This window comes from Trachemys scripta, chromosome 3 (assembly GCF_013100865.1).
Source record: "Trachemys scripta elegans isolate TJP31775 chromosome 3, CAS_Tse_1.0, whole genome shotgun sequence".
Taxonomy (NCBI): domain Eukaryota; kingdom Metazoa; phylum Chordata; order Testudines; family Emydidae; genus Trachemys; species Trachemys scripta.
Genome location: NC_048300.1, coordinates 24,654,229 through 24,669,581, shown reverse-complemented (window position 1 = coordinate 24,669,581; position 15,353 = coordinate 24,654,229). Strand labels below are relative to the sequence as shown.

The window sequence follows — 15,353 nt, the reverse complement described above, 5'->3', positions numbered from 1 at the left end:
TAGTCCATTCATCCAGCCCATACTTCTTTCACTTGCCGGCAAGAATACTATGGGAGACCATATCAAAAGCTTTGCTAAAGTCAAGGAATAACACATCCAGTGCTTTCCCCTCATCCACAGACCCAGTTATCTCCTCATAGAAGGCAATTAGGTTAGTCAAGCATGACTTGCCCTTGGTGAATCCATGCTGACTGTTCCTGATCACTTTCCTCTCCTCTAAGTGCTTCAGAATTGATTCTTTGAGGACCTGCTCCATGATTTTTCCAGGGACTGAGGTGAGGCTGACTGGCCTGTAGTTCCCCAGATCCTCCTCCTTCCCCTTTTTAAAGATGGACACGACATTAGTCTTTTTCTAGTCATCCAAGTCCCCCCCAATCGCCATGAGTTTTCAAAGATAATGGCCAAAATGGCTCTGCAATCACATCCACTAACTCCTTTAGCGGCTTCAGATGCAGCGCATCCAGCCCCATGGACTTGTGCTCATCCAGCACAATAAATAGCCCCGAACCACTTCTTTCTCCCCAGAGGGCTGGTCACCTCCTCCCCATGCTGTGCTGCCCAGTGCAGGAGTCTGGGAGCTGACCTTGTTCGTGAAGACAGAGGGGGGGGGGGGGGGGGAAGCATTGAGTACATTAGCTTTTTCCACATCCTCTGCCAGTAGGTTGCCTCCCTCATTCAGTAAGGGGCCCACACTGTCCTTAACTTTCTTCTTGTTGCTAACATACCTGAAGAAACCTCTCTTATTACTCTTAACATCTCTTGCTAGCTGCAACTCCAAGTGTTATTTGGCCTTCCTGATTTCACTCCTGCATGCATGAGCAATATTTTTTATACTCCTCCCTGGTATAAATTCTTGGTGCAGAATTTCCCCCAGGAGTAATTAATGGTTCCTAAATTTAAGGAAAACTCCAAGGTAAAAACAAAACAATTTGGTATATAAAAGATATTTTAAGCCATATCTAATAACAAGGAGAGTAAACCACTGAAGACAACAGTTAAATGTCAAATATAATAATGGATAATTAAACAAAGATTCCAGCTTGACAATCTGATATGCAAACTAGGAGTGAAAGAGTTAGCTTTCCACATTAGATAGTACTGGAAATCAGAGTTTCCATGATGGAAGGTAAGTTCTATAGTTTTTGCCCATTTATTTTGTTGAACTTTGAAACAGACTTCAAATGTTTCTAATGGGAAAGTTGATTATTTCAGTCTTAATTTCAAACTTTACCTCTTCTAGGAAGTATAATTAAAATGGCAGCTGAAGAGAGACAACAGCCCCAATCACTGAAGAGAGATACTGGAAAGTGGAAAGTATAGATTTCATATGTGCTGTCTTTATAGATTCTTTCCCCCCCACCCCCACCCCTTCTGTCAAACCGAAGCTGCCTTCTGGGAATTAGCTGGAACTGAAAAGATGGCTCTAATGGGCCACTGAGCAGCTACAGGCATCAGTGTCAACAGCAAAGACTCAGAATTACTGTATCAGGCAGCTGAATCTTAAGAATATAAACATGCAGTAATACACTTCGTTTTAAAAATTAAGTATAAAGTATGGCACACAAAACAAGCAGACAGGATACATCAAAATTTGAAAATTATAATTTTAAAAATTAACTGTACCTGGCAGATTTTTTCCCAAATTTCATCGCAGCCAGCTTTTTCTTGAAAACTCAGTGCTAAATCATAATTCTCTGCTTCTGACCAAACAATCAAGGTGTCCTATTTAAAAATAAATATTTGTGATTTTCAAAAAAAAATAATAATAATTCAGGTGCAATACAAAATAGACTGAACGCCATACAATAAGTAATACATCCAAGGATGCAATTACTACTTCAACTGGTGTAAAAATTGTCAAGACAGAATCACATATCACATCAAGGAGGATGAAACCACCAGTTCTGCCACAAGTATAAAACTCTTTACAGTCTCTGTGATAAATGCGGGGGGGAGGAGGGGGAGAGAAGGGGGGGGCAGCTCCCTTTTATGGACACCCAGCCAGCCAGCTACAAAATCCGTTAGTAGCTATTCTCTACTTGCTTTACTTGTAAAGGGTTAAAAAAGCCCATAGTAAAAGGAAGGGAGTGAGCACCTGACCAAAGGAGAGCCAATGGGAGGGGGACACGACAAAACACTTTCCCTTTGTCTGTCTGTGGTTGTTCTCTAACCCTAAGAAGCTTTAAACCAGGTATGAAAAAATCATACCCATCTGAAACCAGATATGTAAGTAGATCAGGGAATGTCTAGATAGATGCGATTAGATTTCTCTCTCATTTCTTTATGGCTTGTGGACTCCTCTGTGCTAACCCCCCAAATGCTTTTGTTTTGCTTGTAACCATTAAGCTGGACCTCAAGAAATCCATTTTTGGATTATTCTTATATTTGCTCTTTTTAAATCCAGCAATAGCCTAAGTTCCAGATGTATTTTCTTTCTTTTTGTTTTTAATAAAATTTACCTTTCAGAACAGGATTGGTTTTGTGTGTCCTAAGAAGTGTTGTTTAATTAGCTGGTAGCAACAACCGATTTCCTTTGTTTTCTTTCTCAGTTCCTCTCCGGGAAGGGTGGGGCGGTGGGGGAGAAAAGGGCTTGAGGGTACCTCACAGGGACGAATTCCAAAGTGCGCCTTCCTAGGTCAGAAGGGGGGGGGGGGGGGGGTTGCACTTGGATGGTGGCAGCATCTACCCATCCAAGGTCGGAGAAAAGCTCTAACTATGGGAGTTTAATACCAGCCTGGAGTGGCCAGTATTAATTTTTAGAATCCTTGCAGGCCCCCACTTTCTGCACTCAAAGTGCTAGAGTGGGGAATCAGCCTTGACAGTCTCTCATGTCCTAGCACCCAAAACATAATTTGATCAAATCTTATTACTCTTAAACATTCAGAATATTTACATGAAAGATGACTTAGTAGTCCTCCTCTCAACAGAAATAACCTAGAGGTAGTTGTAAAGATTAATTATAGTAAACAACTTATTTACAATATGGAAATTAAAAACAAAAAAAACCTTTCCATATTTATAAAAATACACACAAATATGAGATTACATTCATATTTTCATTTCAGAGAACATTTAACACAATTTGGGAAATAATTCCACACGTTCCAAATTTATAACTTTAAACCAAAGAAACAAGGTAGATAAAAACGATTTTTTTAAAAGTCGGACTTAAATAGATTTTAAAAAAAGTATTTAAAATTAAATTTGCAATTATAGCAACCTTTGTTATGGCTTAAACTCACTCTATTAAAATAATTTTAATTTGGGGGAAAAAAAGCAGTATATGTTTATTGCTAAAGTTTTAAAGACAATTAAATCACTGAACTAGCAGAAGCCCCTGTCCACTGAAGTGCTAAGCCAGCTTTTGACAGCAACAGCCCTTCTTCTGCAGGTTCAAAGAGAATATTTTCTTCATTTCAGTTTATTTAATTAGTTCATTCAAAGTTGAAAACTAATAAATTGAGAAACCTGGAAAGCTGGTTTTCCTTTATGAATAAAAAACTAGGTATGAGAGAATGTGAGCTACTAGTTCTAAAATCTCAAAGCACAAGTGGCAAGAAACAATCAGCTCAATTGATTAACTACAGATAAGACGTCCTGTGTTAAACCATGTTTTTCATTTAAAAATTATTAATAAATCTTTTTTTTAGATGGATCCAGCACATTAAAATTAGCTAAATTAAAATACCTTAAAACAACTTTAAGATTCCTTTTTTTGCATTTTAATTGCATTCAAATAGTGCTTGACACAAAGCACAAGTAAAAAATTAATCTAGTAAATTAGAAATGCATTATTTATTGTTTTCTAACAAAAAATTAAGAATCTGAATCCATGAAATCAACTGTATAACTACATAAATGTGTACAAATATCGTGTTTCATCCTGATTTGCAGAAAGAAACACCATATTTAGCACAAAGGTTATATTTAACTTCAACTCAACATGTTTTCATGGTTACCAAGAGAACCAACCTTTTTTTAGTTATTTTCCTAAAGAAAAGTATAAATGCAAAATATGATTAACTAATAATTTAAATGATGATTAAAATTGCTTTGATTTAAATCAATCCACCTGTGAAGAGGCAAGCCTTTTAGAACTAAAAGTTTACATATTGTAAAATACATGTTTTAACAAGTTAGTCATTCAGTTACTACAAGATGATACTGGACTTGTTATTTTTATTCAGGACTTATCTATACAAACATCAAATTCATGGCAGTCTGCAGTGTAAATCTACCTCACACTAGCCAGCTGTGCCAAGCCCTAAGTGCTCATGTGGATCCTGCTACTGCACTCTACAAGTTCCCTAGTGTGCTGGCAGGTTAAAGTGCACTAGAAACTTGATAGTATGAGGCAGTTCAAGGTAAATTTACATCCCAGCTTGTTGCTAAGTATTCATACAGATAAGCTTCAAAGAGTACCACTTAATTTTTTTCCATCATAATTACTCATCCTTGCCACTCCTATTAGCAAACAGTGAACTCCAAAGAGTAGAGGGATCCTTTGAATTTACTGGACAGATTCAAGGAAAAAATAATCCTTGCAAAGGTTTCTTGTTACAATGAAGACAAAATTTTGAAGAGGGCCACATCCAGCCCTAGCTGGGATCAAGCTCAACACCACTGACATCCATTTACAAAAATGCTAGCTACTTTATAAGGAGGCAATGCCTAGTTTTGCTGGGGGGGGGGGGAGGAGGAGATGCGCGCTGTGGTGATAATTAAATTATTTATGATGTGGAGATATATAAAGAAATTGTAACTTTGAAGACCAGGAAAAAGAAACAGGCCTTCTAATGGTAGGTAAACAGAGAAACTTATGCAAAGAAATTAAGTAATTTTGCAGTGTAACTACATACTAAAATTTAGGGAACTGACTAGATCAAGAGGTTGGTAATACCATATAAAGTCTCATCTCTGAATTAATAGTGACCAAAACTCAACATGGGGAAAATCCATACCAGGAAGTTGAGGCATCTTATAGCATTTCTCCTTTGTAATTACTTGGGGCAAACCAACATGATGTCTCTCTCAGTAAAACAGGTTGATTGTTTGGCCCACAAATAGATGTCCCAGGAGAGAGACAGTACCAGCCACAACTCTTAGACCAGACCAGACCTGGCCTCCATCCCATGGCAGCACGGATCCCTGTGAAGCTATGGCAGCTCCCCCTCCTCTGGTCATCAAGCACTTTCCAAAACCCTATTTGTGAGGTGTTCCAGTATAAAGTGGAGCCATCACCACAAGACACTGCTGAGTGGGTCATCATCATCTTTGGTAGACTATTATCACAGGGCTAAAGTAGATGTTTGCCTACAATGTATTTGACTTCACTAGACTTTATTGCCTTGAATTAGGGCTTCTCTTTTGGGGAAAGTTTACCAGTTAAACTGGTATAATGCAAACCAGTATAGTTATAATGGTATAACTCACTGCATGGACACACTTATTCTGAAAGCTTTTTCTGTTTGGTTTAAACCACTTACAAAGTGACATTAGCTAAACCCAAAAAGCCGCTTTTGCTCCTGAGAGTCCACACATGGAGTTATACTAGTATAACTATATAAGGGCTTATCTACACTGGCAAGTTTCTGCGCAGTAAAGCAGATTTTTGCACTCAAACTGAAGAAGTGTACACACTGCCAAGCCACTTTGTGTGAAGAAAATTCTCAGTTGCAGCATTGCCAAAAAAAACCACCACCACCTCAGAGTTGTAAAGCTATTTGCGCAGAGGCTCCAGCGCACTACTGACAGTGTAGACACTTGACTGCTTTCTGCACTGTAACTGGCCTCCTGAGCTGTCCCATAATGCCTCAAGTGACTGCTCTGCTCATTGTTTTAAACTCCGCTCCCTGGAGACATGCGCCCCTCCCCTTTCAAAGCACTGCTTCTGACAGCCCTTGTGTCCTGTGCCAATCTGCTCCAGGACACAAAGCAAACCATTAATGTGGAATGCTCCTGCTGTTGAACACAAGAGGCATGTGTAAGTAACCCTCCCACACCTCAGGACTGGTTGCTTCCTGCCGCTGTCTGAACTTACAAGACAGCATGCTGACTCTGTCCCCCAAAACACACTGTCCCCCCCAGTTCATACACACACTCTTTCCCCTCCCACACTTCAGTTGAAAAGCAGCTGGCAATGTAGCAGGATGCCCATGGAACAATGGGATTGGGAAACCTGCATCATGGGACACTGTGCCTGCAAACCCTTCCCAAAGCACCCTGTGGCCAGTTGCACAGTGGGATAGCTACCTCAATCGGCAAAGACAGCAGTGCATGTGCTCCAGCAACACGAGGAGCACAACATGGACAACGGTTTAATTCCAGCGTTTTAATAAAAATGGTATAACTTGTGGTGCAGAAACTTGCCAGTGTAAACATACCCTCAATTTAAATTTACACCTTTCCTTAGCTTATACCAGTATAATTTTATTGTGTAGACAAGACCGACATTGCCACTTAACTTGAGGTACTTCACAAATTTCTAAAGGCGTGTGTGGACACCCCACACACATCTGACCAAGGCTCTAAGTGTTTTTTCTTCATCCTACGGATCACTTGTAGCCTGAATTTTGTAACAAATGACTCATGGTTAAAAAAAAAAGGGGGGGGGGCCAAAGGGCTGCCTAGTTTTGACATACCCAGTGCAACTCTGGAGAGTCTTCCATGGGAATGAAAAGGAGAAAGGGAAAGAATGCCAGAGCTAGCACAGCTCCTCCCTGCCTTCTTATCTCAGAAGCACCTGATCTAGCTTTCCTCTGTGCATAGAAGAATAGAAAAAATGATCAAGCCCATCACCATTTAACAGGTGTTCATTATGTTGAAGGTCACCTATTTAGTCCCTGACAGACAGATTCCTCATAAAATAAAGAGAGCACACAACTACCATTCTTAGGCCATGTCTAGATACAGACTAACACGGCTACCCCCGACACTGTACACAGTGAGTGCTACAGTAGCATAGCTATGGTACTGCTGCTATGTAGATTTTCTTTTCGATTGCTGTACGTAATCCACCTCCCTAAGAGGCAGTCACTAGGTTCACAGAAGAATTCTTCCTAGATGCATTTATATCAGAGGTTAGGTTGACATAGCTATGGCTTTCAAGGGTGTGAATTTTTCTCACCCCTGAGAGCCAGCTATGTCGACCTAACTTTTAATTAAGGCCATAGCATAGTTGCCAAAGAGTGAAGAGGCACAGAAACTTAATTACTTTCTCATCTTAAGAGATGCAAAGTTAATTCCTGCTGAAGCTTGAGTGTTGTCCCTAATTTGACCCCAATCCACACACAAAAAATCCTTCACTCAAGTATAGTGCTGCCATTAACTTGCGTTGGCGGGTACAACAGGGAGTATAGGTTAAAACCCAAATGAACACAAATTGTCAGATGCTAACATGACCACTTTGAAGTGTGGATACAGGCTACCGCCACTCAAATGCAGCTAGTCTTCCAGTAGTTTCCACAATCCCGCAGCATCTCCGTATGCAGCCTGTGTGCTCTTCTTGGGAGAAAGAAAAAAAAAAAAAAAACAAACAAAAAAAAAACACACTGCTGCTTTCTCCTGGGAAAGAGTCAGTACAAAAATGCCCACCACTGCATCTCATACCCTACATCGGCCTCCTTCCAAAATGAGAGTCCCATGCCCAACCTCTGGCATAAACCAATTTTAATTTAGGGTATGTCTTCACTACCCGTCGGATTGGCAGGTAGTAATCGATCTATCGGGATTGATTTATCGCGTCTCGTCTAGACGTGATAAATCGATCCCCAAACGTGCTCCCCGTTGACTCCGGAACTCCACCAGAGCGAGAGGTGGAAGTGGAGTCGACAGGGGAGCCGCGGCCGTCGATCCTGTGCCTGAGGGCCAGAGGTAAATCGATCTAAAATAAGTCGACTTCAGCTACGCTATTCTAATAGCTGAAATTGCGTACCTTAGATCGATCCCCCGCTCCCCGCAGTGTAGACCAGCCCTTAGTGTTGCCAGACTAACACCACTTCTGCCATATGCCCAGAAATAACAGACAAGTTCTCCTACAATACACTGAAAAAGGATTTATAGAGTGACTCAGCATACTGCAGCACTAAGAACCATAGGATGTGCCCCCAGAAGCCTAAGTGCCACACACGAATACTGTACCAGTACAAACACAACTCAAGTATTATTTCACAATGTGGTCACTCTCACTAGGGCTAACTTGAGAGGAGTAACTTAAGTGCAGTTTACTCAATTTAACTCTATATGGATGACATACCCCAAATCATGCTTGAACACGCTCCTGCAGCAGTGTAGAGAACTCTACATTGCTGATGCCTATGCTGTTTCAGATTCTGTTGTCAAGCTAAACTTTTCACATGATATAAATTATTTTTTGTAAAGTGACAATATCCTTAAATATATTAAATGCAATAATTTCTCTAAAATTTTACCTGGAAGCGTTTAAATTTTATTTTAAAATCATGTTTATATGGGTTATATTCAGCAAAACTAGTATTGCACCTTTTCAATTCAAGTCTACAATTTGTTTTTGCTTATTGTAATTTGAAGATAATTTTTTCTGCAGCATGTGTGTCAATACAAACTTAGGTACATCCACACCATAAATGCAGGTGTAACTATAGTGTGGGTAGGGATATCACTGTTAAATTTAACCTAGCTAGTTCAGGTAATAATTGCAATGAAGACATGGACCCTGGCATGGGGTTGCAACTTGAGTACATACTCAGGGTCCATATCAGGCTTGTGCTGGAGAGGCTAGCCACACTGAAGCCCATGCTGCCACAAATTCACTACTATTGTTACCCAAGCTAGCATAGGTATGCCTACCTGTGCTACAATTATACCTTAATTTGCAGTACATACATACATACCCTTAGAAGAAGAAGAAGAAGGTTAAATATTTTATTTGTGTATTTAACAGATTAAGAGTTTGCAAATATTTTTACTGTACAAAAAGCAAACAATTGTGCATCAGTATATTCCAACAGTTCTCAAACTGCGGGTTGGGGCCCCAAAGTCAGCTGGTGCGTAGACTTGCCCAAGCCTGACCTCTGCCACCTGAAGTCCTATTGATTTTATATGGCAGGTTCTCAGACGCTAGAGTGATAGGCGGCAATGTGAAATCTTAAAGAGATAATTCAGAACAAACCAACACACCTGTTCAGCAACACAATCTGCATTCGATATATTGCATTCAGTATTAATTCTCTGTGCACTAACTCTACTCAACACAGAGTCCAGTCCAAAGCTATCTTGATTTTCAAAATGCAGCACAAAAATGGACTCAACTATCTCAGAAACCATCCCTCCCCCCTGCAATCATGACCTCCCCACAACAGCTATACTCTACTGAAGCAATTAAACCACCATCCAGTAGATAGAAACTTGTGAAGATGAGAGATGAAGAATCTTCACGGGAACTGGCGCCAAGACTATGGACCTCATTGCCAGATCAAATAATGTTGATCAATCTTGCTGCATTCAGAACTAAATGCAAACCTGTTGACTAAAGTTCTCTTGCAACAGTACCCCATAGTCTCATATTTTTGTATTAATTACAAAACCTCAACTTGCCGCTTTGTGGCAAGGGTGGAAAAGTATTACTGTGTTTTACTGGCGGGAAGTGCTCGGAAACTATGGTAATAGATACGAGAAAAAGGGGATGGATGGAAAAAGAAAAGTAGCAAAAAACTAATGAGAACAACATTGTCTTTTCCTATCTGTTATAGAAAAAGCAAGAGAAACATAGTACATGATTTTTTTTAAAATGGATCACTAGAAGGTTGACAATATGTTAAATACAGTGCTAAACTGTTTTATTCTTTTGATTTACAGAAAGCATGCCCTCAAAAGATGGTTGTGTGCAAGTGTATTTAACCCTGGCTAGTCAGCTTAGTTAGGTTAGGCTAGCAGGTGCGCCTGAACAATAATAATAAAAGTCACATTGTACAGACGAATTCCTTGATATCATTTTCAGAGAAAGAACTAAAGAAATAACCAGTATGTTAATGGGTTAATAGCAGAAATAAAAAGGAATATGGAGTATACATGTAATTGAAGTATTCTTCCTTTCGTGAGTTCAAGATATTCCCCAAAATGCCTATCAACAGCCCTTTTCACCAAACACCTTAAATTATAGTACTAATAGAAGTACAATTTTTCAAAGTTTGCAAACAATTTTTCAACCTGCACAGAAAACAAACAGCAGCAGCAAACCTGTACAGTAAACCTTTTGCCCCTTTTCTGTAAATCAGCATTAATTTTTGTGCCAAATTCAGTGGGAAATGATAGGACAAAAAAAAGCGGATACTTGCCTGCTGTTTTTGATATGCAGTGTTTGGATTTATCTTTGATTCCAACAATAGAGAACCTGAAAAGGTGATAAGGAGTTATATTTAGGAAGTTTAATAAAACAAAAATCTCCATGGCTCTTATAACTTGCCATGTGCCAATAAATATATTATATTTAATTAAATCAAATCTTCTAGCCAGTCCAAGAGAATATTTTGCATTTTAATGGAAATCCCTACACCTTCTGAATAAGCCAGGTAACAGACAAAGCCAAAATAAAATATTATTTAAATTTAAAACACAATTTACTTTAGAGTCAATGTTCTGTGTATTGCTATTTTTCTGCTGTCCTGTGCAGTAATCTGACAACTGCGGAGAACATTTTATAAATAAATGCTAACTAGTACTAAATTATAACAAAGAGTTTATGATAAAAATTTACTTGCCCACACAAGAATGTGCATTTTTTGCTCTCATCTCCTTGAGGTGCCCTTCAGAAATGAAAAAATCTAGACTCTAAACCCAAAGACTTTATTTTGTGTAAGTAACATATGTATCCTGGCAACAAGTCTGGAGTAATCTATACCAGACCTCAGAAGGTTTATTTAGCACATTAGCACCTGTCAGCTGACAAAGTTGTCACTACGATTTTTTTCCTTCTTAAAAAAAAAAAAAAAAAAAAAAAAAAAGTTTTTCTAGGTGAACTTAAACACACAATTAAAAAAAGCAAGCAACACAAACAAAAAAACCACACACCAGCGAGTTTCACCTTTCCAAAACAGAGAATTTACAAAAAGAGATTCCCTGCACATACAAGAAAAAGGAAAACCCCATTCAGAAAAAAAAAAAAAATCAATATTATGTTTGTTTGTTTTTTATCTGGGAATGCTTATAAAAGAAATTTTGAACAAGGGGTGTCGCTTAAATAGACTTCATCGTCACTCACTGCTAGGTAAGGGCTGGCAGACTCAGTCACTGGCGGTAACGTTAAGGAAGCGTTTGGAGTCACTTCAGTGCAGACCACACTCGGCCTCACTGGGTGGAGAAAGTAAGTTTGGAGGAAGAAGTCCCCCAGAGACGCTGCCTCTCAGGGAACGGGGGAGACTCCCTCTAATAAGCCCGACCCACGGAGGAATGGAGTGTCAGTGCCTGGGGCTTTGCTGGGGCAAGACAAGGCCAGACTAGGAGGATGTGGTGGGGTCAGTGTTTGCGGGTCGCTGGGCAGGGGAGTTGTCACATTTTCTCCCCTTCCCCAGTCCCGTTGTACCAGCAGCCAGGCCCAACCCTGTGAACGTGTGAGTCGGGTAGTAACCGGCTGGGGTAGGAATGGCACCATGGGGGCCAAACCGCAGGCCACCTTCCCGGCAGGCAGGGCCTAGGCCTGCCCGCAGCTCCTGGCTCCGCTCTCACCGTCTGACTCGGCCCGCACCAGCAGCGACATCCCCTTGAGCCGCTCCACGTAGGTGGAGGAAACGTGCCCGGTGCCCCTGTCGTCCCATTGCCGGTCCTCATTGAGGGTATAGACCTTCACCCGCCGCCGGGTGTCCGACATGGTGCAGCCCGACCAGGGCCTCCGCGCCGCTTTGCCTCCTCCGCGGGGTCGGAAAGTCGCTCACGGGCAGCGCGGGGTCTTTAACACGCCGCTTTTCATGGCTCCTTGAAGGCAAGAGGGGAAAGTTGAGCCCCCAGCCCGGCCCCCTCACTCCGCGCCGCCGCCTCAGCAACTACCACAGCGCGGCCGCCATCTTGTAACCCGACTCTCTTGCCTTTCTCTTCCTTTCAGCAGCGCGTGCCACGGGCTCCACTCGCAGGGGCTACGGTGGCCGAGAGCCCACGCGCTGGTGCTGAAAGGACGGAGGGGGCGGGCTATAAATACCCGCCCTGAGTCCACCTCCCCCTCTCCCACACACTATAACACCCTCCCACCACTGACCTCAGCCCCTCCCCCCCTGTCAGAGTCCAGGGACAGAATCCACCCCCTTTTCAGAGGTGCTAGAACTAGGCATGCAGTAGCACCACTGTCTTGGAGTAGTTTCCATCACATAAGGTTCACAATTTGGTTCAATAGCTCTCAGCACACATACACACACATCCCATACAAATTGTTCCAGCATCCATGGACACAGTGCAACCACTGCCCCTGACAATCACAATCCTGCTGCCCCCAACAGCCACCACTATCCACTCTAGGGCCCCGAGCCCACTGTCCCCATGAACTAAGTCCCCCAAGGACCTCCACCAGCATAGACCCCAACAGAATCTTACACCAGCCCCTGAGATACCCCAACACTTACTGACCTGCCTCTCTCCTCTTCATTGGTGCGGAGGCTGGGGAAAGATCAGTAACTCTAGGGGCTTATCGAAGGGGGCTGGAGGATTCAGTGGTTTGTTCGTAAAAGCCAAACCTCTCTGATGGACTATAACCTTGTCCTGGTGGAGAGGGTTGCGTGAGCTAACGACCCTCAGAGCTACATCGACCGGAGCTTTCATACTCCTGGTAGGGTCCCCTTTGGCGAGCAGGTGTGAGGCGAGGCTCCTGACTAACCCTGGTCCAAACTTAAGACCCCAAACGTGAATCAGGTGCATATAGAGGACCTTTTAGTACTCTGCATCTGTGAAGGTGAATGAGGGCTGCAGCAAGACAGAGGTCCCTGGTTGTCTTGGATCTCCTTGCCACTTGGTCAGGGTTTTCCTCCTGCCAAGTCTCATGTGGTCACCACCTGCACACCGGTTTCCCCACATTAAAAGATTTCACACGCAGGCCTCTGCTAAAGGGTTCATACCCACATAATCTCGGCGGTGACGGACAAGTGGCGGTGAAGACAAGAGCTGTGATCTCTTGGCGTCTTTAATCATAAATCTGCACATAGGCGGCAGCCATGTGACGGTCATTTTGTGCTTGGATGAGACAGAAGTGCATTTTGGCAGCAGAGACTGAGACTGAGCAGGCCTTTTTAGGATCCCCTCTGCACACCCAAACATAGGCTGTCTCATACTCTTCCGACTGGATGGACACATCCAGTGGGATCACTCAACTCCGCAGCCAAAACAAGAGATACAAGACAATGAATTTCACCACCTGGAATGTCCACATCCTTATGGACTTTCAGCACAGTGAATGCCCAGAAAGAACTGCCATAATTGCCAGAGAACTGGCAAGACTCAACATTGACATTGCAGCTCTTAGTGAGACCCACAGGGCTGATGAGCGCCAATTAAAAGGACAGAGGTGGCTAAACCATCTTTTGGAAAGGAAAGTCACCTGAAGAGAGAGAGATTCACCGGATTGGCTTTGCCATCAAAAATAATATAGCCAGTCAGCTTTTGGAGCTTCCAGAGGGATCAGTGAGTGTCTCATTACTGTTCGGCTCAAGCTCAGCAACAACCAATAAGCCACAATCATCAGTGCATACGCCCCAACACTTGATGATGAGGAAAACAACAAGGAACAATTTTATAGTGCCTTTGATGCAGTCCATACCACCACACCTAAGGCAGACAAACTCATCCTTGGGAGATTTCAATGCCAGAATCAGACAGGAATCCCAACTCTGGAATGGCACAATAGGCAAAGAAGGGGTGAGAAATGTAAACTCCAATGGTATTCTCCTCCTCAGAAAGTGTATGGAGCATGACCTGCTCATCATAAATACCATCTTTAGGCAGAGTAACAAATTTAAGACCACCTGGAAACATCCTCGGTCCAAACACTGGCACCTCCTATGTTATAGTCAGAGCTTGAGATTATGCCGATGTCCGCGATTAGTAAGATAGGACAGTTACCTGTTCCGTAACTGGCGTTCTTCAACATGTGTTGCTCCTGTCTATTCCACAGTAGGTGTGAGTGCTCGCCACGTGCACTGGTGCCGGAAGTTTTTCCCTTAGCAGTACCCGTACTGGGGGAGCACCGCAGTGACTCCTAGAGTGGCGCTTGTATATCGCGCTATAAGGGGAGCCACGGGCTTCCCCCACCCTCGGTTCCTTCTTGCCGGACAACTCCAACAGAAGGGAAGGAGGGCAGGGTGTGGAATAGACAGGAGCAACACATCTCGAAAAACGCCAGTTATGGAACGGGTAACTGTCCTTTCTTCTTCGAGTGATTGCTGCTGTGTATTCCACAGTAGGTGATTCCAAGCAATATCTGTTGGAGGTGGATAGGAGTTCACGATGGTTTGGGACGAAGTACCGCCCTGCCGAACCCGGCGTCATCCCTAGACTAGGAGACGATCGCGTAATGCGAAGTAAATGTGTGAACCGAGGCCCACGTGGCTGCCCTACAAATGTCCTGGATGGGGACATGGGCGACGTAGGCAGCTGATGAGGCCTGAGCCCTCGTGGAGTGTGCCCTGATGATCGGTGGCGGGGGAATCCCTGCCAGATCATAGCACGTGCGTATGCACGAGGTGATCCAGCGGGAAAGCCGCTAGGTGGAGAAAGGCTGCCCCTTTGCCCGCTCAGCTGAGGCAATAAAGAGTTGAGAGGATTTCCGGAACGGCTTAGTCCGATCCAGATAAAAAGCCAACACCCTATGCACATCGAGCATGTGGAGGCAGTATTCCTCGTTAGAGGAGTGGGGCTTAGGACAGAGCAGGGGGAGAAAGATGCTCTGCTCCATATGGAAGGTGGAGACCACCTTCAGGAGGAATGCCAAGTGTGGGTGGAGCTGGAATTTATCCCTATGGAAAACCATATAGGGGGGTTCTGAGGTTAAGGCCTTGAGTTCCAAGACACGTCAGGATGATGTGATCGCCACGAGGAAGGCCACCTTCCACGAGAGGTGCGACCAGGAACACGTGGCCAGGAGTTTGAAGGGGGGCCCCGTGAGACGGGACAAGACCAGGTTGAGGTCCCATTGCGGCATGGGGGGCCTAGCGTATGGGAAGGTCCAGGCCCTTCAGGAAACGGAAGGTCATCAAGTGGGAGAAGACCAAGTGCCCCTGCACTGGCGGGTGAAAGGCCGATATGGCCGCGAGGTGCACCCTAACTGAGGCAGGTGCCAGACCCTGGGCCCTAAGGGAAAAAAGGTAGTCCAGGACAAACTGGAGAGGTGCGGTGGAGGGGGA

At 43.3% G+C, this 15,353-nt stretch overlaps 1 protein-coding gene across 5 annotated transcripts in view; it reads right to left on the bottom strand.

Moving 5' to 3' along the window:
• PPP4R3B (protein phosphatase 4 regulatory subunit 3B) overlaps window positions 1–12,113 on the bottom strand; it is a 123,974-nt gene extending 111,861 nt beyond the window's left edge. For 2 of the 5 annotated variants that reach the window (XM_034764304.1, XM_034764300.1), the window contains exons 1-3: window positions 11,701–12,113; window positions 10,314–10,369; window positions 1,624–1,722 (exon numbers count right to left, since the gene is read on the bottom strand). In XM_034764304.1, coding sequence (XP_034620195.1) covers window positions 1,624–1,722; window positions 10,314–10,369; window positions 11,701–11,842 — 297 coding nt within the window. In that variant the 5' untranslated portion in view covers window positions 11,843–12,113. The remainder of the gene's footprint in view (window positions 1–1,623; window positions 1,723–10,313; window positions 10,370–11,700) is intronic. The other 3 variants (XM_034764303.1, XM_034764299.1, XM_034764301.1) reach the window with 3 other exon arrangements.
• Window positions 12,114–15,353: the final 3,240 nt, after the last annotated feature.